This window comes from Podarcis raffonei, chromosome 18 (assembly GCF_027172205.1).
Source record: "Podarcis raffonei isolate rPodRaf1 chromosome 18, rPodRaf1.pri, whole genome shotgun sequence".
Taxonomy (NCBI): domain Eukaryota; kingdom Metazoa; phylum Chordata; class Lepidosauria; order Squamata; family Lacertidae; genus Podarcis; species Podarcis raffonei.
Genome location: NC_070619.1, coordinates 12,867,631 through 12,889,098, shown reverse-complemented (window position 1 = coordinate 12,889,098; position 21,468 = coordinate 12,867,631). Strand labels below are relative to the sequence as shown.

The window sequence follows — 21,468 nt, the reverse complement described above, 5'->3', positions numbered from 1 at the left end:
AGAGCAGCCCCAGCTGGGCAGCCAGGCTCCCCCTCCTGCCAAGGGGGCAGAGGGACTGTCATCGCCGCCATCATAAAGGGGGACTCAAGGGTGGGCTGGGCGGGGGGGTTCCCCTGCCCCAGACGCCCAGAGGAGGGGGATGAGCTGGAGGCGCTGTGCTTGAGGAGAGGGGCGGCCCCCTGGATGTTTTGGGAAACAGTGAAGTGGGTCGCTGGCTGGGGAGGTAGGTGAGGATTTTTAAAATCTGGCAGGTTCATAGGAATTTAATTAATGAATTATTATTATTATTATTGCACACTGCGGATTGTGATCGAGATGTTTCCGGACGCAGTGAAGTGGTTCCCTGGCTGGGGAGGTAGATGAGAGGCTGAACATTTCTTTCTTTTAATTCAAATTAACTTTATTAAACATCCATTAAACTCCATTTACAAATTTCTAATAACACAGTTTTTGGGGGTTCGATACTATTAGTCTTTATCTGCAGGTGCAGAATGCTGCAGCCAGGCTCCTCACGGGGTCTCTGCCATGGGAGCATATTCACCCAGGGCTTTTCCAGCTGCACTGGCTCCCGGTGGAGTATAGGGTCAGATTTAAGGTGCTGCTTTTGACCTTTCAAGCCCTTCACGGCCTAGGACCCTCGTACCTACGGGACCGCCTCTCCCGGTCTGCCCCACGGAGAGCCTCAAGGTCCATAAATAGCAACACCCTAGTGGTCCCGGGCCCTAAGGAAGTTAGATTGGCCTCAACCAGAGGCAGGGCCTTTTCAACTCTGGCTCCGGTCTGGTGGAACTCTCTGCCTCATGAGACCAGGGCCCTGCAGGATCTGATTTCTTTCCACAGGGCCTGTAAGACAGAGTTGTTCCGCCTGGCCTTTGGCTTGGAATCAACTTGATCCCCTCCCTCTCTCTCTTTTTTCCTTTCCTTCTCCTCCTGCGATGAGGCTACTTTTTAATATTTTAATGTTGTATTTTAATTTTGTTTTTAAGTTGTAATCATTCAACTTGTTTTTATTATTGCTTGTAAGCCGCTCTGAGCCCGGCCTTGGCTGGGGAGGGTGGGGTATTATTATTATTATTATTATTATTATTATTATTATTATTATTATTATTATTATTATTATTACCGACTTTGGGGCGTTAGGGGGCGCCGCCTGTATGAGGCCTTTCTGCGCCTGCGCCCCTGAGGAGGCGGGCCGTTGCCCCGGCGACTCCTCCCCCCACGCCGCGCATGCGCCCCCGCTACCCGTGCGCCTCCCCGGCCGGGCAGAGCGGCTCTTTTGCCCGGGCTGGGCGCGGGGCATTGTGGGGAGTGGCTGAGGAAGTAAAATGGCGGACCTGGCTAACGAAGGTAGGCGGCCGGGGGGGGGGGGGAGGCGGGCGGCGGAGGGCGAGGGGCGGCGGGGCCCGGGAGGGGGCGGCCCAGGAGGGAGAAGCCGCCGCCCGGCCCCGAGGAGGAGGCGCCGCCCACCCCCGCCAGGCCCGGCCCCGGCAGGGCGCGGCCGGGCCGGACAAAGGGAGCGGCCTGGCAGGCGGGGAGAGGGCGCCTCTGAGCATGGGCAGAGGGCTGGCGGCCAAGGAGCGCGGCGGGCGCCCGGCCCCTCGGAGCGGAGGGAAGCCTCTGAGCAGGGGCAGGAGCCTGGCGTGTGGCCCGCCCCTCCGTTTCCTCGTGAAATAAGGGAATGGTGGATGCGGAGAGGCAGCAGTGCCTCTGAGCATAAGCAGAGTGCTTGCCCCAGGGGAGGCGGGCCAAGGGTTAAACGGCAGAAGGAGGGCTGCAGAAGGGGAGCCGTGCCTCTGAGCATGGGCAGAGGGCCTGGGTTTGTTTGGAGGAGGAGGAGGAGGAGCCTGGCATGTCACCACCTCTGACCCGCCCCTCCGTTTCCTCGTGGAATAAGGGAATGGTGGATGTTGAGAGGCAGCAGTGCCTCTGAGCATAGGCAGAGTGCTTGCCCCAGGGGAGGCAGGCCAAGGGTTAAACGGCGGAGGGAGGGCTGCAGAAGGGGAGCCGTGCCTCTGAGCATGGGCAGAGGGGCACCAGCAAGTGGATTCTCGCTTTAGGATGAGAGGCAGCAGGACCTCTGAGCATGGGCAGAGCACCTGGGCTTGTTGGGGGGGGAGGAGCCTGCCCTCCGTTTCCTCGTGGAGATAAACGGCAAGGGAATGATATTATTATTATTATTATTATTAAATTTCTATACTGCCCTAAACCCGAAGGTCTCAGGGCGGTTCACATAAATATCTGTTGCATGATAGATGTTGAGAGGTAGCAGTGCCTCTGAGCATGGGCAGAGAGTGCTTGGGCTGAGGAGCAGACCAGACTAAGAACAGACGCCCCCTCCTGCTCCTATATATATATATATATATATTTGTGTATAGCGCATATTGGTGCAGGTAGGTATTTTAGGCTGGGAAGGAGAGGATCAGCAGAGGCAGAGAGAATTGAGCCAGGCAGGGAAAGGGGAAACCAAGCCTGGTTCAGGCAGAATAAATTCTGGGAGGCGAGAGTGCCTCTGAGCATGGGTGGAGCCTTGTTGTGCATTTGTGAAGACAGCAGCGGGCTGTGCGTTCTGAGTTAACCCGAGTGCCTTTCCGCTTTTGGTCTCTCTGCAGAAAAGCCAGCCATCGCCCCTCCTGTCTTTGTGTTTCAGAAGGAAAAAGCACAGAAGGTAAGGAACCGGGGCTTGGCGAGGGGGCTGAGAGGGACAGGCACCCCTTTTTGTGAAGCTGGGTTCGGGGAACCTTTGGCTCTCCGCTTGCTGCTGAACGACAGCTGCCATCGTCCCTGGACAGCGACAGGGCTGGCTGCTGGTGGCTGTAGTTCCTCAGCCTCTGGGGACTAAAGGGTCCTTGTGCCCACATTCAGAAATCCCTGCTTTGGGAAGGCCCCAAGGAGACGGGGTGCAGGACAGCAAGGTTTCTGTGCAGAAAAGGAAAGGTTTGCAAGTCTCCCCCTGCTAACGTCTTCATGCTTACATCCTGCAGGGCAGACAGTCGTATGAGAACAGTGGGGTGTGTGCATCCCATGTTAGTCAAACACTGGGCATGGCTCCCTTATTTATTCCCCTGATTTATATCCCACCTTTGGTCCAAGGAGCTCAGAGTGGCATGCCTGTTTTTCCTTCCCCTTTCCACTGTTTTCTTCCGAAGGCCCCTGTGAGGGAGGCTGGGAGCTCTTGACTGGACCCGAAAGGTCTCTTGGGGGGAGTGCGGTTGATGGTGAGAGAGTTAGGACTCGGTTGGATCAGTTAGTTCAGTTGGGAAGAACAAAACGCCCCCACTTTGATTCAGCGTAAGAATTGACTGTAAATTTGAGAGGGTCAGTGTTGTCTGTGCTTTCCAGACTTGGTTGGGCTTCAGCTCCAGTGTGACCGAGGGGGGGACTGTTGGGGGGGTCCTACCGGGAGACGACAGAGCTTGAATTTGGGCCTTTCCTCAATCAACTAGAAAGGTCCTCCTTAAATGGGGAGGCAGGTTTCTTTTCATTAGAACGAATAAAAGTTTGACGTAGTTTAATGCAGACCTTTGATAAAAAGCTCCTTGCCTTGCAAAAAGGGGAGGGCGGCGCGCCTTCTATGATTTACATCTGCCGCAACACGCCTGTGTGCGTACCATCTCGTTTGTTTTTATTTTATTTGCTTGCTCAATTTGCCCACCGCCCTTCCTCCGGAGATCCCAGGGCGGTGCACAACGAAAAAATGCAAATTACATAACGGAACAAAAAGGAAACCAATAACCCCCCCGTCCTGCCAAAGCCGTGAGAAGGCCGCAGAAATACGAAGGCCCAGCTATAGAGAGACAGTTTTGCCTGGCACCCAAAGTGATGTAAGGAAGGCTGCCAGCGAGCCTGACTCCGGAGACCACCCCATATCTTAAGCAGGGGTGAGGGAGAATGTGGCCTTTGGTGCTGTCCCCAAACCACACACCCCTCCTCACCCTTTGCACCTTTTTTGTTGGTGGGGGGCTGGCTGGGGTGTGTCTTTAGATTCTGACGGTGCCTCTCGGCCGTCCGGATCCTGGGGCGGACATGCACAAAGGTGCGTAAAATCTAGCCTACTGTACAAAGGTAACCGCTGCTTGTGCCAGTCGCTCCGCTGCCTGATTTTGCCTCTAGCTCCTGGGAAGGGAAGGCAGCCCTCAGGCCGAGGGAGCTACCTTGGCCTGGATCTTAAAGCCCAAAGCAGCACGTCCCCCTTGTTTTGCGAGCCACCATTCATTTTACCCATGTGCTGATTTAGTTGTAGGCAAGTCGGCAACTTGAGAAACTCATAAGATGGGTGGGTTAAAAATTGTTTGGGCAGCGGCCCTGAGTTCCTTGCAGCGGCTTTGCAACTCCTTTTTGCCATTGGTTTTTCGCCCCGTGGCGTTTGTTGAAACACAGTGGCCTCTGCTGCCCTGAGAATCCGCTGGCTTCTGCTGGACTTGAGAATTGCGTGTTTTCTCTGTCAAATTGGAGTGGAAATGTACCTGGCCCATAGAGCTGAGTCTTAATATTATTATTTTGTCTGTGTGTTTTCGTCTTAAGGCGGTTTTAAGGCTGACTTCCCTTCAGCCACTCCTACAGAAAAGTTGTGTTTTGAATAGCTTGGCAATGTGGTGTTTTATCAGAAGGGGTGTTCAGTTTTGAAGCCACCAGCCTTTGCTGCAGTTCGCCTTGTGCAGTTCTATTTTTCCCGTGTTCGATTGTGAGCCCACAGGCAGGGACAGTCTGATCTTCTTATAAGTGCCTGGCTATATCATTTTCTTTAGGCGCTCTGGATGTGTGAAGTAGCCGTGATAATCTATCCAGCGCATGGGTGTTATTCATGCCAGAGACAAAGCCTGCTCTGCAAGGTCGTTGCACGTGGCAGGAGGATAGTAAAGCGCGGATTCCGCATACTCTGCCTTTCCGAAGGACCTAGGAAGAGACCTGCATGTTCAGGCCGTATAGTTCAGGGGAGGAGGCGCCTGGGAAAACAGTCCCAACCTAGACCCATGAAAGCAGATTGGAAAGGCCCGTGTCTGTTGCTGCAGCCTTGCAAAGAGATCAGTGGCAGTTTAAGGACTTTTTGCTTTCCTGCCAATTATTGTTTCTTAGTACAGCGGTCCCTCTGTTCTCAAACGTCTCTGTTGACGAACGTTTTGGAACCCAAATGCCAAAAACCCAGAAGTAAATGCTTCTGTTTTCGAACGGCTTCTGTGTGCAGACTGAGTGTGCAGACAGCCCTTTGTGCCTCAGTTTTTGAACGTTTCGGAAGTCAAATGGTCTTCCGGAACAGATTATGTTCAAGAACCGAGGTACCACTGTACTGGTTTGTTGTTGTTGTTGTTTTGTAAACTGCTCTGAGGGGACCCCAGGGGTCATCCAGTCCAACCCCCTGCCATGCAGGAACCACAGCTTAAATGCAGCAGTCGGTAGTGGAAGCACAACTAGCCAGAGCACCCTGCTGCCGATACCCGTAAATAAGGCCTCAAAGATTCCTCGGGGTCTCATCTCTCTTTTTCAAGGGGGGGTCATTGATGGGAAACAGCAGGACCTCAGGAGGCCCGCTTGCCCCAAGAACCAAACCCAGCGCCCCAAACACAGGAGACGCCGTGGGGGCCTTGACGCTGTGGGACCGTGATGCTGGCGGTGATGCCCGGCTCCCAATGGACCCCCCCTCCGCGCCCTCCTCCCTCCTTCCATTGCCTGGCACTGAAGGGCTCTTCTTCTCCTTTGCCCCCCAGTCCCTTGCAGAGCAAAAAGGGGTGTCGGACTCAGGCGAGGACCCCCCGGGAGAAGCAGAGCCTCCTCGCCGGCCTGCGGGTCACCCCAAGTCACCAGGGGGGTGCAACTTTGAGGCTCCCGCCCCCCCAGGGGCCGATTCCCGCATTCTTCCGGTTCGGCCCGGACTGGCGAGGGTAAGTTTTGGAAAAGCTGGCCGGAAAGGCCTTCCACGGAAACTCTCTCTTGAGTTCTGTTTCTCCCCCCCCCAAAGCATACGTTTTCTCTGCGCTTAAATATATATGACCCAGCCTTGCAGTTTAACTTGTCTGCAGCGGCACAAAATGCCTTCCCTGAGCTTTGGTTTCTCCCTCCCAAAGTCAGCAGCGCTGAGAGAAGAGGACACAGTTTCTCCTCATTTCTACAGCCCGAGGACCCCACTCCCCAAGGGTGCAGCTTTTGGGGGGCCGGAGGCAAAAAAGGGGGCCGTGCAATCAATGTGGTTCCTTGTACAGTAGGCTGGCCAAATTGCCACACTTCAGGGCGCTTGATGGAGACAGGAAGCCGTCCCAGAGAGAGCCGCGATCCCCACACCCGTCTCCCTTCCGGCCGAGGAATCGGCTGCCCTCCCAAAGCCTCTGACTTTCCATCTGCTCTTGGGCCTGACCATTGGCCCTGCTGGCTGCGGGGAGTTGGTGCTCCAGGAGCGCCCGGAGGGCACAAGCGTGGCCAGCCCGGCCTGGAGACATGGAAACAGGCTTCCTTTGCCCTGTATCTGGGGGTGAGGGTGGCCGGCTGCTATGTGGGCCTTGGGAGGGTCGAGTGCAGGCTGGAACAGGAGTTCCGACGGCGGCTGGGTGTGCAATAAGTGGAAATTCTGGGCCGGGGGCGGGCGAAGGTGTGCTTAGTAAGGGAGGGAACGAAACAGGGTGTCGTCTTTGAGAGTGCCAAGGACGCAGTCCTGTTTTTAGAGGCTTCAAACGGCTAGCAGATGCCCCACGCGCTCCAAGGCAAGGGGGGTGGATAGAAATACAGTGGTACCTCGGGTTACATACGCTTCAGATTACAGACTCCACTAACCCAGAAGTAGTACCTCGGGTTAAGAACTTTGCTTCAGGATGAGGACAGAAATCGTGCGGTGGCGACGGGAGAACCCATTAGCTAAAGTGGTGCTTCAGGCTAAGAGCAGTTTCAGGTTAAGAACGGACCTCCGGAACGAATTAAGTACTTAACCCGAGGTACCACTGTACAAAAGGGGTGGTATTATTTTTGGTTTTATTCTGCCCTTTGTCCGAAGGGCCCAAAGTGATGCGGGAACCCATACTTGGGGAGTGAGGGGGGAGCACGGGATGTTTCCTGGTCAGGAGTGTTGGTCCTGCCCTGTTTGAAACCCCCCCAGGTGCCAGGCCCGTTTTGCGACTGGCATGAGTCTGATTGCAACCGCATGGAGATCTCTGGGTGCCAGGCTGGCAGCAGGCACCTCCCTCTGGCTGGGCCCTCTGGCTTTCTTAAGCAGGTCAGCGGAGGAAGAGCTCATTCGCTGCATTCATCTCCCACCTCTTTCTCCAAGGAGCACATGGTTCACACACCCCTCCTCAGTTCTCCCTACAACAGCCTTGCAAAGGAGGTGAAGAGGCTGCGACTTGACTTCATGACCAAGTGGGGATTTGAAGCCTAGCTCTGCGTTGCTCACTCTGACTGGCATCCGGCGGCATTCCAGGGTTTCAGGCGGGGGTCTTCGTTTGCCAGCCATTCCTAGATATGCCGCCGGGGCCTTGGGCGCCCTTTGCACCCCTGAGCCAGTGCCCTTCAATGGAAGGGAAATAGAAGTTCTTGGATGGGGTGGCGAGGGAGAGGAGGGTGCTTCAGGGTTATGTCTCAGCAGCATATCTTTGGGCTGGGGGTTGGCAGGGGACGCCTCTTCCAACAGAACTCTGGCCGCCTGCCGTTTTTGGAAGTGTCGGGATTTGGAAAATGAAGCGAAGACAGCACCCTCGCTGCTTAATCTGGGGCAGCGCTGCAGCCTTGGCAGTGTTTTAAAATCAATCTGCCCCCCAGGCTGGCCCTTCCAGATGCCGCTGGGGCTCAGGGCACCCAGCAGCTCTAGAAGCCGGGAGCGAGAACTGGGAACGCAGCAACCTTTGAGGGCCACAGATTTCCCATTTGTTGGCCTGAAGTTCTCCTTCCCTCCGATTCCCTCCCTCCTCCTCCTCCTGTTCCATCATTGGGTGCAGCTCCCAAACTTGCTCTCCTGTTCTGTGATTTACTTAATTTTAATTGAATTTTTAATAGCATCGAGTAGCTTTTGGGGGGGCGAAATACAGGAAAAAACATTTTTTAAAAAAAGTTTTCACGGTTGTCCAGCTGTGCTAAACATTAGGAAGAACTTCCTGGCAGTAACAGGTCTTTGGCAGTGGAAGGCGATGGGCTTCTCAGCTGCAATTCCTTCATTGCAGAAGGTTGGACCAGAGGATCCTTTGGGTCAAAGAATTGTAGAATTGCATAGATGGAGAGGACAATTCTATGACTTCCCAAGTCCTTAGGAAATTATTCCAAGAGGGAAAGAATGCCTGCGTCTGACATCACAAAGAGTCCTGCGTCCTGAATTAAAACAGTTGCTTCTTTCCTTTTCTTTTTAACTTAAACAATTGAAAATCCAGACACTCGCATAGACCTGTGGGACCTTCTTAGCTGCCATGTCTGCATACAAAGTGCTACCTTGGCTCTTGAACTTAATCTGTTCCGGGAGTCCGTTCGACTCCTGGAACCGTTCGGAAACCGAGGCGCGGCTTCCGTCCTGCAGCCAGTCGGAAGCCACATTGGACGTTTGGCTTCCGAAAAATGTTCACAAACCGGAACACTTGCTTCCAGGTTTGCAGCATTTGGGAGCCGATTTGTTCGGGAACCACAGTACCACTGTAAAATAAAATTTGACCAAACGGCAACCAAGTGGTCTTAGGCACTTCGACCCCTGGACCCTTTTCACTTATGTGAGTTGTTTTCACGGTGGGCGATTTGCCAAGGCTTGGATTCCCAATAATCGTGTGTGTGTGTGTGAGAGAGAGAGAGAGGGGGGGGGGCGATGAAATCTAACTCTTACACGCGTGTATATATATTTGTTACAGAGGTCAGCAGATGGGTCAAGTCCAGAAGACGGGGAAGGTGAGGGAGACTTCGTGTCCGCTGCCTAGAGACAGTCCAGAGGCGCCCCAAATTCCCATTCTCGGGGTGATGATCCCCCTCTGCCAGAAAGAGACACTGTCGGGATGGGTTGCGCGGGAGGCCGACATGTTTGCGTCGCCGGCCAGGGTGCAGGGGCTTATTTCACTCCCGCCGTTCCGGCCAAGGGTTTTGCTCCCGCAAGTAAAAAAAACTCCTGGCGGTTGGATTGGGCCGGCTCTCATATTGGGCGTGAGAGGGAGGTGGTGGGTTCCAGGGGAGGGCCAGACAAGGGATCAGAGAGGGAGAGCTGTGAGCGACAGCCACGCTGGCCGGCAGAGGCTGCTGGGGGTCAGAGGCCAGCAGCACTTGGGGGACCACAGACGCCCCCTTCCTTTGGGCCCACTCAAGACGTTTTGCCGCCTGAGGACCAGAAGGCACCCTCTCCCAGGGCTAGTAGTTGAATCTTACTCGGAAACTGATGGGAAGACACCATAGCAGGCATAAGGCAGACTGCATGGCAGTGACAACCCTGGCCACTCCTTGCCCCTCAGCTTCTGCCGCCTGAGGCAGCTGCCCCACTCTTTCTCATGGCAGGGCCGGCGTGGAAGACAGAGCCATCAGAGGAGTGCCCATCTGTTTTCAAAGCCTGCTTCTAGGTGGTCCTTCCTGCTAGCTGGGTTGCAACCCCAAAGGTGGGGTACAAAGTGGGCTTCCCTTTCACCCCCCCCTCTCCTTCCCCACAGAGTCCGATCGAGAGGATGGGAGCTACTGCCCCCCCGTCAAGCGCGAAAGGACCTCTTCCCTCACACAGTTCCCGCCTTCGCAGTCAGGTAAAGAGGGACCGTTCCTCTCGTCCTTTCTCTGGAGGAGAGGGGGATGTGTGTTTTCTCAATGCGCTTCAGCTAGGAGCCGGAAGGGGAGGTAGATCTGGGAATGGGACCGGCTGCCAGGAAACACAGCTCTGGGCTCCAGATTGGGTGCTGGACTGATAACAGAAAGAACGGCTGTGACATAAATTGCCCATTCGCTGTCTAGCAATGGAGAAAGGGTGTGATCAAATGAAGTGAGAAATGAAGCGGCTCTGGGGCAGATGGGCTGCTGGTCTCATCCAGCAAAACTTGTCTTCTGTTTTTATGTATGCTTGCTGTGGGGAGCAAGTGGTGTCCTGGTTGGGGATACAACTCAGTATTGATTTCACACACACAAGCTGTTTCTCTCTTAACTGCAACAGGGGGTCGTTCCTCAGCGCCAGGGAAAATACGTAGAAATTGCTTAGAAAGAAGCTGTGTGTCTTGTCCTCTAACCTTTCCAGGGACAGTTGGAAACATCATCTAAATGCTCTTTCCCTTAAAAACCTGAAGCCTTCCTGCTAGGAATTACGGGTAATGAAATACCCAAAAAGTTCAGGAGAGTCTTTATGTATGTTACAGTCGCTGCCGGAATTCTAATCGCAAAAGGCTGGAAGGGAGAAGGTATCCCATCCAAATTAGACTGGCAAAATAAACTAAGAGAGTATTCAAAGCTGGTGGGATTATCAGCAAGGCCAAGAGAACATTACAGATGAAAAAATTATCAGAGAGTGGGATATATACAGAGTCTGTGTAAAAGAACATTGTCCAGAGATGGATCCGTTGGCAGGTTTTGATAGAGCTTCGGTGTGTAAATAGGATAATTTTATAAAATAAAATTTATAGTAAAATAACATGGAGAAAGTAAAGTTTAAGCATGCATTTAAGGAATTCAGTTCGGGAACGCAGGGGAAGATCGGAGGTTTTGTCAAATTGAATCGCAAATTGGTGTACAAAGCAAGTATTAGTTTAAAAATTAATAATTGTGTGTTTTTTGTTTCTCATTTTGCCTATAATGTCTATTGTACATTTCTGTTATAAAGTTTTCAATCAATAAAGCATTCAAAAAAGGAAACATACTCTTTAGAAAAGAAGTTGGGGTGGGGATTCGAACTCGGCTCTCTCCTAGCTTCCACACTTACTGCCCCCTTATGCTGATTCTCTGGGGGTGGGCACTTCCCCCCAGGCTCTGAGCATCCTCTCTCACCCTCTCTCCTCTTCCAGTGACAAAGAACAATGTCTTCATGCCATCGAGCTTATGCGAGCCTTCGGCGGGGAACTCCGACTCTGAGCCAGGTGAGGGTCTCGGCTGGGCTGCCCCCCGCCCCTGCCTCCCCACCCCCTCCCAGTTTTGGAAGGGGGAGAGAGAGAGAGAGAGGGCAATGTTTTTCCATTTTTCATTCCAGAGGAAAAAAGCACTGGATTCAGGTTGAAGCCTCCCACTCTCATCCATGGCCAGGCGCCCAGCGCAGGTGAGGAACAAGTTTTTTTACCCGAGGGCCCTGGGGAAACAGAGGGGGGGCGTATTTGCTGCTAGTATGATTATGTTAATATTCCACCTTTCCTCCATTTTCTTAAATCGGAGTCCAAAAGAAGTTGGCGTCCAAAACATTAGGAGGGCGTCCAGGTTAGGGGCTGCTGGTGAGGTTTGGACCGGGCTGGGGGGGGGAATCCCCTCCTTCATCTCTGCGGAAGGCCCAAGGGAATCCTTTCTTCTCTTCTCCTCCCCCCCCCCGCAGGGGTCCCCAGCCAGAAACCGAAGGAACAGCAGAGAAGCGTCCTGCGCCCGGCAGTATTACAAGCCCCCCAGCCAAAGGCTTTCTCGCAAACAGGCAAGTGACTCCCCTGGGCGTGGGAGGGAGCAGGGAGCAGCCAGACTTGCTTCCTGGGTCCGTGAGCAGCCTTGTTTCTGGCAAGGAAGAGGGTCCCCATCACAGCCCAGCATCCTGTCCAACCGCGATGGCGCAGGGGTCTAAACCACTGAGCCTCTTGGGCTTGCCAGGAGGTCGGCGGTTCAAATCCCCGCGACGGGGTGAGCTCCTGCTGCTCTGTCCCAGCTCCTGCCAACCTAGCAGTTCGAAAGCATACCAGTGCAAGTAGATATATGGGTACCGCTGTGGCAAGAAGGTAAATGGCGTTTCCGTGAGCTCTGGTTTCCGTCACGGTGTCCCATTAAGTGGTTTAGTCCTGCTGGCCACATAACACAAAAAACTGTCTTCAGACAAATGCTGGCTCCCTCAGCCTGAAGCGAGATGAGCACTGCAACCCCATATTCACCTTGGACTGGTCTTAACCGTCCAGGGGTCCTTGACTTTTTACCCAAACAGAGACCCCCAAAGGGAAGCCCCCGAAGCAGGGGACCACTCTGTTAGCTCAAAGGAACTCAATCAACGCCACCACATACACCCAAAATGTGTTCTGGCGTTTCCCCCAACCCTCCAGGGCAGAGGGAGATTTCTGTCACACAAGCCGAACTCCTTGTGCGAATGGGACCAAACCCATCCAAGTGCAGTCGTACCTCGGAAGTCGAACGGAATTCCTTCTGAAAATCCATTCAACTTCCAAAGTTCACAAACCAAAGCGCGCCTTCCGATTGGCTGCAGGAAACTCCGGAAAGGGTGTGCAAACCGGAACAGTCACTTCCGGTTTTGTGGTATTCAGGAGCCAAAAAGTTTGACTTACAAGGTGTTTGGAATCCAAGGTACGACTGTATTGATTTCACTTTATGGTAAAAATGGGTCATGGCTGTGTGTTTTTTTGCATATATTTGGAATGCTCCTGAATGCCAGTTGCAGGAGGGGAGAGTTGCTGCTGCGCCCAGGTCCCTCTTTTTGGCTTCCCCTCGGGGCACCAGGACGCTGGACGAGATGGGCCTGATCCCGCAGCCGGGCTCTGCTTGAGCCCTTGCGATTCTGCCCTGCTTTTAAAAACCAACAAAACCGTCGCTGAGAAATAAGGGCTCTTGCAAGAACAAAGCCGGCGCTCCTTGCGTGCTTTTAAATGGGGCGTTTTCTCCTCCGCAGTTCCAAGCAGCGGGACCAACGGCGTAAGCATCCCTCCGGACCCCGTGGCCGCCGTGTCGGAATCCGCAACGAACGCCGTGCCCAAAAGCCCCGACACAGAGGAGAAGGTGAGTCTGTCGGGAGCCCTGAGGTGTCGGCAGAGGGGAGGACGTGGGCTGGCGTCTCGTCTGCCGGTCCTGGGTTTTTATTCTGCAGTTTGATGGTTGGCTTGTGGTGTTGGGGGGCACCCTCGCTGCAGGAATACGGGGGGCTCCCTCAGTCCAGGCATTCCCTGGCTCCCAAAGACACACTTTTTAGGCCAGTATCTCCCCCCGAACGTCTGCTTTTAGATGTTTTTGTGGTGCTTTCCAACCATGTGTTTTTGTGCGTTTCTTAAGGAGTCCAACAGCACCTCGGAGACAGAGAAGGCAGACCAGAACACACCACAGTCCTTCGTGTTTGGGCAGAACCTAAGGGATCGTGTGAAGGTACGTGTAAACTTGATAGCCAATGCGATAGGCAGGGTGGAAATATTGTTGGTGCCCGTCTGTCCTGAGAGACTAGCGAGTAAAGCCAAATAGCTGTGTGAGAAGCATTGAAGTGACCTCCTGGGGTGCAAGCCTGGGCAGTGGGTCTGGGGGTCCTGGGCTGCCCAGATGACAAGACCCCCCCTCGCTGATGTGGGCCAAAGGAAAGCAGAGCGAGACGTTTTTGGCACCCGCTAGTCTGCCGGAAGGAGCCGTACAAGGCGTCTTCCTTGGGGACTCCAGATTTGTGTCGGGTTTATTCCTGAGCCTTTTCTTCTCCCAAAGATGTCCCACAAAGTTTCGGCTCAGCGTTTTCCTCGACAGGCTCCCTTCCCAGCTGCCCCCCCCTTCCCTCTATGGCACATGTAGAAACTGCTTCCCGTCTCCATCCCAGCTAGGGGACGAGGCCGACGGCGCTGTCGACGCGCAGAACTCCCGGCTCCCCAACTCGGAGGCACCTCTGGCCACAAACTACTTCCTCCAGTACATCAGCTCCAGGTGGGGAAGAGACTGCCAACGATTCCCCCTCCCCTTCCCTCGCTCTCCTTGGGTTCTGCAGCAGCCTCCAACCCCAGGCCTTCCCTCCTTCCTCTGCGCCGAGAGGGCGGCAAGTCCGCCGTGTCGCTGTCGCGGGGGGGAAACAGAGCTTTCCTCTTTCCCCTGCAGCATAGAAAACTCGACGCACAGCGCGGAGGCCCCCAGTAACAAGTTTGTGTTTGGCCAGAACATGAGCGAGAGAGTCTTGGTGAGTCCGCCTCCCTTCTTCCCGAGTCCAGAGACAGAGAACAACATCCCTGCGAGGCCACTGACCGTCTGTTTGCCTTCCTCTTCGTTGCATTTCTATATGTCGCTTTTTGCTTCCCGGGAGCTCAAGGCGGCTTGCACGCTTCTCCCCCTCTAAGGCCCTGCAGTGACTTGTGAAGGTTCCTTTGGGGCTGGGGGCCACCTCTAAGCCTAGCCCGCCTCGCAGGATTGTTGTGGAGATAGAAGGAGGAAGTGTAGGGAACCGTGCACATCGCCTGAGCTCCCGGCAGTAGAAAGGCAGGGTGCAAATTCAGTCACTCAATGAATTATTTGAATACCAAAGTGAAAACAAATCTAGGTTTTCCCCCTTCTCCATTTGGGGGGCAATTGAGGTTCTGGCAAGGGACGTGGGTGGTGCTGTGGTCTAAACCACAGAGCCTAGGACTTGCTGATCAGAAGGTCGGCAGTTCGAGTCCCCGCAATGACGGGGTGAGCTCCCGTTGCTCGGTCCCTGCTCCTGCCAACCTAGCAGTTCGAAAGCACATGAAAGTGCAAGGAGATAAACAGGTACCACTCCAGCGGGAAGGTAAACAGCGTTTCCGTGTGCCGCTCTGGTTCGCCAGAAGCGGCTTAGTCCTGCTGGCCACATGACCCGGAAGCTGTATGCCGGCTCCCTCGGCCAATAAAGCGAGATGAGCGCCGCAACCCCAGAGTCGGCCACGACTGGACCTACTGGTCAGGGGTCCCTTTGCCTTTTTACAAGGTTCTGGCAGCCGTGTCCATTGCTCCTGAGAGCTTTCAGTTCTGTAGATTTAGACAGCAAAGATGGAACGGGGTGCTTGAGCGTCCTGACTTCATAGAACCATAAAATTGTAGAGTTGGAATCTCAGCTCAAGCATCCATGACAGATCGCCATCCAACCTCTCCTTAAAAGCCTCCAAGGAAGAAGAGCCCACAACCGCCCTGGGGAGTCCATTTCAGAATTCAAATACTTGTGGGCAAGTCCCACCCTGCTGGGAACTTATTGCAGGGCAGCCGGCTCAACTTCCCAGCGGGATGCAGTCCCCCTGGAAGCCGGCCTGGAGCGTTTCCTCGGTAGCGTCCCTGTTTTCTGACCGCCGCTCCTTTCCAGCAGAGCCCCCCCAAGTCGAGCGAAGCCAGCACAGACAGCGTCAAGGAGAACGCCGGTGGAGATTCAGGCTCGGAGTCCTCGTCGCAAGAAGCCACTCCCGAGAAAGGTACGGGCGTCGGGCTCCCTCTTCTCCCCGTCTCTCCATCGACTCAAGAGTCGCATGCGCCAAAGTCCGGTGGGTTTTGGCAGCTGTGCTCTTCCTTGACCCGGGTGTCAAGTCAGGGAGGGGAGGAACCGTTCGTGCTGTGACGTTTCAGAGCCCCTCTCCACCCCGCCACCAATAATGCGGCTTATTTTATTTTATTTTAAGGTAAGCGCAGGTGGCGCTGTGGTCTAAACCACTGAGCCTCTTGTGCTTGCCGATCAGAAGGTTGGCGGTTCGAATCCCCGCAACGGGGTGAGCTCCCATTGTTCTATCCCAGCTCCTGCCTACCTAGCAGTTCGAAAGCACACCAGTACAAGTAGATAAATAGGTACCGCTCCGGCAGGAAGGTAAACCGTGTTTCTGTTTCGGTCGACCCAAAAGTTTAAAAAGGAACGGGAGATTCGTAGGCAGTATTTAAAAGAACATTGTCCCCGTAATAAAACTTTGGAATGCTTTGAGTAACTCTTGGAATTGCATACGGTATAAAGAACACAAATAAGATGTAATACAGGCTAAGTTTATTGAAAAATAGAGGCAAGTAGCAAGGAAGCAAAGAATCATCAGTAAGGAGGTCAGAAGTCGATGGCTGAAATGTTTTTGCATTTTTGCCTTGTACTGTTTTCTTTTTTTGTGAGTTATGTGCTGTGTTTTTACTATTATTATTTGTGTGTCTGTCTCATTTTTAAACCAGTAAAGATTGAATTTTAATTTTAATAATAATGATGATGATGTGGCCTATCCGTTCTCCAGCCAACAACATTTCAGAGTCGCTGGCCGAGTCTGCTGCAGCCTACACGAAGGCGACGGCCAGGAGGTGTCTTCTGGAGAAGGTGGAGGTGATCACGGGGGAAGAAGCCGAGAGCAACGTCCTACAGGTAAGCAGGAGAAGCGGGCAGTGCCAGCCTCCCATGCGCCATCTCTGCAGGGACATTTGCAACATTTAAGACAGCTGGATTGGTCAGAAGCACAGCAGCCGTCAGAAGTGGACTTGAATCCTGATTTGGGAGGTGGAATGGGCTATACTATACAAGCATTATATGATATACTATACTAAATATAAAATAATATACAGTCGTACCTTGGTTCTCAAATGGAATCCGTTCCAGAAGTCCATCCGACTCCCGAAACCATTCAAAAGCCAAGGCGCAGCTTCCGATTGGCTGCAGTTCTTGTCTTCTTGATTTCTGAGCTTCCCAGTTAGTTTTGCCAGTTTGGCATAGCCCATCGACTTGGTTTGTCATTCTTGGTTTGCACCTTGTTGACTGGCGGCCCCAGTTCCCCCCGCAGCCTCCTTCACGCCAGTCTCGGCGCTCTGCGCATGCTCCAGTTTCCTTTACCCGCAGGTGCTCCTTGCTGCCGCCTCTGCCTTCTGCGCTGGGCCTGTCCTGGAGTTCCTGTTCGCGGGGCTTTGCAGGGAACGGCGGTCTTTCCTCCTGCAGCTTTCGATCTCTGCTGCCTTCGCTGCTAACGTCCTTCAGCCCCTTTCCTCTGTTGCAGATACAATGCAAGTTGTTTGTCTTTGATAAGAACTCCCAGTCTTGGGTCGAAAGAGGCCGGGGACTCCTGCGGCTCAACGACATGGCTTCCACAGACGACGGGACGCTACAGTCGCGCCTTGGTAAGAGCAGGGGCAGAGGGGAAGCCGCCGTGAACTGGGGGTCGCAGCCGGGGGCCAGCCAGGGAAGGGTCTGCCAGGGGAAGCATTGCAAAGGCAAGCCGGTCCTTGGGGCTGAGCAGGACCCCCAGAGGAGATAGATAGACCACTTCCTTAGAAAGATATTCAAATGCCACTGATTCCGACGGAAACGAGGAGGAGCTTTCTGACAGCAAGATGATGCAGTAATGATGAGGATAATAAAGTTTATGCCCCGCCCATCTGGCTGGGTTTCCCCAGACACTCTGGGCGGCTCCCAACAGAACTTTAAAAACACCATCAAACATTAAAAACTTCCCTGAACAGGGCTGCCTTCAGATGTCTTCTGAAAGTCATTTTGTTGTTAATAATGGTAATAATAATTTATTATTTATACCCTGCCCATCCAGCTGGGTTCGCCCAGCCACTCTGGGTGGCTCCCAACAGATTAAAAACAGAATTAAACACCAAACATTAAAATCTTCCCTACACTGGACTGCCTTCAGATGTCTTCTAAAAGTCAGGTAGTTGTTTGTTTCCTTGACATCTGATGGGAGGGCGCCACCACCGAGAAGGCCCTCTGCCTGGTTCCCTGTAATCTCACTTCTCTCAGGGAGGGAACCGCCAGAAGGCCCTCGGGAGGTGGACCCCGGTGTCCGGGGTGGACGATGGGGCTGGAGACGCTGTGATCCGAAATAAACGCTTGTTTGCTCTTTTGAAATCTCTCTCCTCAGTGATGAGAACGCAAGGCAGCCTTCGGCTAATCCTGAACACCAAACTCTGGGCTCAGATGCAGATCGACAAAGCCAGCGAAAAGAGCATCCGAATCACAGCGATGGACACAGAGGACCAAGGAGTCAAGGTCTTCCTTATATCGGTAAGGAGGGGGATATACGCATGTGTCATACTTTTTTCCCTAAACTGACGCAGAAATTGCATTAGCCTAAATTGCGCGAAAATTGAAATTATAAAAAAAATATGCCCAATTTTCCTATGCCCCACAACCCAGAGATGCATTTTAAATAAAAGCACACATGTAAAAACATGCTGATTCCAGGACCGTCCGAGGGCCAGATTGAGAAGGCGGGCCTTAGGTTTGCCTACCCCTGCATTAGGGTTACATTAGGAGGAAGAAGAAGGGGGGAAGAGGTGGAGGGGGTTCCACCACCCGCTTTTGAGAGCGAGCCCCTCTTTGCCCCGCAGGCCAGCTCCAAAGACACGGGGCAGCTCTACGCGGCCTTGCACCACCGGATCCTGGCCTTGCGGAGTCGGGTGGAGCAGGAGCAGGAAGCCAGCAGCGCAGCGCCGGAGCCCGAAGTGACCCAGTCCAACGAGGAAGACAGCGACGACGACGTCCTCGCCCCCTCGGGGTCGCCCGGAAGTGGTGAGCCAGGGCGGCGGGAGGAGGCCAGGGCTCCCCTTTCCAGGGGCCTTCACAATCTCCCACGTTTTTCGGCATTGCATTTGCAGTTTCCTAGACCGGGGGCTTTACTAACGGCAGAGGAGGTTTGAGGATTTGCAAGGAATGGGTTTTTTGGGGGGGGGTGTTGAAAGGGAGATAATCACACAGCATTGTAGAGTGTGTGGGAATGTTATTATTATTTTTTATTGTTTCTACCCTGCCAATCTGGCTGATGTTTTAAGGTCTTTTCAACCCTTTGTTGGAAGCCGCCCAGAGTGGCTGGGGAAACCAGCCAGATGGGCAGGGTATAAAAAATAAATTATTATAATACTATTATTATTATTACTTTTTAAAAAACCAAACATCCACCATAATTGCTCCCTCCCAACCTTGCTCAACCTACCAACTTTCCACAACCGCAAAGATCGGTGCGAGGCTTTGCTGTTGCGGTTTTTGTTCCATTTTCATGTTCTCTTAAGACCATTTTTGCCGCTTTGTGTGCCGGCTTCGCAGCGAGCCCTTGGGGGCGCTTATATGGGGGGTTGTCCATTATCATGTTTCATGGGTTTTATTTTTTTATTTGCATGTCATTTGGATTTATTTGGCGGGGGAAATTAGTCGCCTGGAGCCGCGCTCTGGTCTCCCTAGGTGAGCCCAGCGGCCGGTTTTGCAGCGCCTCCTTCTCTCCCCCCCCCCCCGCAGGTCCCACCAACGAAGGGGACGGGCAGACGACAGGCGGCACATAGCAGCCACGATCCGCGCCGCCGGCAAGAGCCACCGCCCCCCGCCGACACCACCGCCCTCTTTGCAGACCCCCCTCTTGCGGGGCGGGGAGGGCCGCCCTCCCTCCGACCAGCTCTTGCTCCGGGCAGCGACGGAAGCGCTTGAGATTGACGAACTCTGTACATCCCAGTTCTGGTTTTTTCTTTTTTTTCCTTTCCCCCCTTCCTCCCCCATCGTGCGTTGGACTTTTGGGGGGGCGGGGCAGGGGGGGCGGATCTGTCGATTCCATATTAAAACGAGAAAACGCAGCGGACTTTGGACAAAACAGGCTGAATGTGGTTTTGGGACATGTACAAAAAGAGAAAGAAAATGCTCATCATATTGATGAGCCCAGGGAGGAGAGGAATCCCCTTTTCCTCCCTTCCTCTCTCTGCCCCCCCCCCACACTTGGCGAATATTTGAGGGGGGGGAGGCGCCTAGAGACTTGCCACGACTTGCCCACGGGGAACCTCCCGATTCTCCTCTCCGGTAGCCCTCCAGGCCTGCGCCGCAGACGAATCCCGTCTCCGACCACCATCCCTGCCGGATTCCACACGGAAGACTCTCTTCTCTCCCCTACCCCAATTTGCCATTTTTCCTCCTCTTTTTTTTAAAGAAAAAAACACTCTCCCCAACAGAAGAACCTTTTGCTCCCGTCTTTCGTCCGACGGACATCTCTTGTCATGTTTTCTCCTTCCTCGCCTCGTGGCTGATGCGGAGAGAAGCTTTGCTAATTTTTTTTTTGGGGGGGGATGTTTTTAAACTCTGCCTTTCCCCCCAGTTACATCTCACCAGGCCAATTCCTTCCTCCAGTTTGCTGTTGCTATTATTCTTACTACTGGTTTGCCTGGCTTCAGTCGTGGCAGAAACTTCTCTTCGAAAGGTAGCCCCCCCAGTTTTGAACCAGAACCTCCATCTCTCTTGTGTGTTGAGCAAATAGGGGGGGGGAAACCTTCTTTTCTGTTCTTATTTAAGACAAGCAAAGCCATATATATATATATATATATTAACACACACACACATATATATATAACTGGCGCCAATGTGTTTGTCGGCTTGTGTGTGTGTTGGTTTTTCCTTCCTAGCAAATTCCCCCCCCCCCCAATTTCCTCCTGGTCTTGTCACGGCGCCAAACAGCCGGTTTGTAGGGTGAGAAGGGGCTTTGATTTGCTCCCCCCACCCTGCCCCATCCGGGAATATTTGCTGGGCACGCAAAGAGAGAAAAGAGATACCCGCCCCAAGCGCCTTTCCCCTCGGTCAGCCGACCTGGGGTTTCGGGTCTGTGTGTTTATTTCTTTTCTGGCTTGGTAAAAACTTGCTGCTGTGTGTTATTATTAATATTATTATTACTTTAAAAATCGGAACGTGCCCTGGAATCGCCATCTTTAGGACGGGGCAGGGGGTGGGGTCGTATTCTCTGCCCCTGTGGTTTTTTGCCAGCCAAAGAAGGTCCGCTCTGTCATTTTCTGGATTTCTAGTGGGTCGCGAAGATGCCTCCGTGGTAAAACAAAGGCAGCCTCAAAGCGTATGTGGCCGGGAACCAGACATCGCACCCTTCAGGTTCTGGACGGGGGCGCAAGCGGGCTTTGTGGGGACGCCCCCTTGCTCCCTATGAAACGCCTGGCAAGAAGACGGAGGGGGGAGACACACCGATCCACGGAGAACGGCTGGAAAAGCAAGCCGCTACCTCTGCTGGGCCCACAGTTCCCAAACCAACAGGGCCGTGCCTGGTGGGCAGCCTTGGCGCGGCTGAACTACGACTCCCATCTAGTCCGGGAAGGCGGGAGTTCTAGTTCAGCAATGCCCAGAAGGCCAAAGGGCGCTCTTGCCCCTCGAGCCGAGGCAGCCCCAGCTCCTGTCCCCCCTGGCAGGCCGGCTCCTCCAGCGCAGGCCATTTCTGCCTCTGCAAAGAGTGACAACTTTTCCGACTCTTTTATTTTTACCGGAGAAAATTGGGTGGGGAAATCTGGTCCTCGGCGTGAGAAAGAGAGAGACTCGCAAGATGTGCTTTTACGCAGGCGTGGCAAGAGTCCTGAGGGCTCCCCCGTTTGGGTCTCGCATGTGCGAAAGTGTTCGCAAGAGGGCAGAGCTCGAATGGTTCCAATGGTTAACGTTGCATTGAATGTGTTTAAACAGTTTTCCTCCCGCAGAGACACACACACACACACACACACACACACTATATATATATATATATATATATATATATATATATATATATATATATATCTGGCAGCTATTTATGGATGTGGTTTGGAGCCGGACACAGGTCACTTGTGGCGAAAGAAGAGGAGAGGGTGGACAGGAAGATGGAATTTTTAAAATAATTTCTTGTCTCTCGTTTCCTGTGCATACTTTAGCCGGTCAGAAAACACTGTTTTTCCCCCTTTTCTGTCCCCCCTCCCTGGCCCTGCGTTTTATTATGGCCCCCT

General features: G+C 53.4%; 1 protein-coding gene across 9 annotated transcripts; it reads left to right on the top strand.

Moving 5' to 3' along the window:
- The first annotated feature begins 134 nt into the window (after window positions 1-134).
- On the top strand, window positions 135-19,645 carry RANBP3 (RAN binding protein 3). 9 transcript variants are annotated; one of them, XM_053372231.1, is made up of 18 exons: window positions 135-223; window positions 2,610-2,665; window positions 5,703-5,876; window positions 8,805-8,841; window positions 9,585-9,671; window positions 10,914-10,985; window positions 11,096-11,161; window positions 11,429-11,521; window positions 12,713-12,819; window positions 13,090-13,179; window positions 13,613-13,716; window positions 13,885-13,963; window positions 15,098-15,200; window positions 15,990-16,114; window positions 16,767-16,857; window positions 17,607-17,749; window positions 18,076-18,256; window positions 18,977-19,645. In XM_053372231.1, exons 1-18 carry the CDS (start codon window positions 184-186, stop codon window positions 19,018-19,020), a joined length of 1,692 nt encoding a protein of 563 aa, XP_053228206.1. In that variant the 5' UTR covers window positions 135-183; the 3' UTR covers window positions 19,021-19,645. The 9 variants fall into 9 exon arrangements, with proteins under 9 accessions (XP_053228206.1, XP_053228207.1, XP_053228204.1 ...); XM_053372229.1 differs by having other exon boundaries at window positions 146-223; window positions 16,737-16,857; XM_053372230.1 differs by lacking the exon at window positions 135-223 and adding an exon at window positions 1,232-1,347 and having other exon boundaries at window positions 16,737-16,857.
- Window positions 19,646-21,468: the final 1,823 nt, after the last annotated feature.

Coding starts and splice junctions, on each gene's coding strand:
- RANBP3 (XM_053372229.1), top strand. CDS start 184: ATGTTTTGGGAAACAGTGAAGTGGGTCGCTGGCTGGGGAG. Junction 13,964..15,097: donor ACATGAGCGAGAGAGTCTTG/GTGAGTCCGCCT, acceptor CCTTTCCAGCAG/AGCCCCCCCAAGTCGAGCGA. Junction 16,115..16,736: donor CCGAGAGCAACGTCCTACAG/GTAAGCAGGAGA, acceptor CCTCTGTTGCAG/ATACAATGCAAGTTGTTTGT.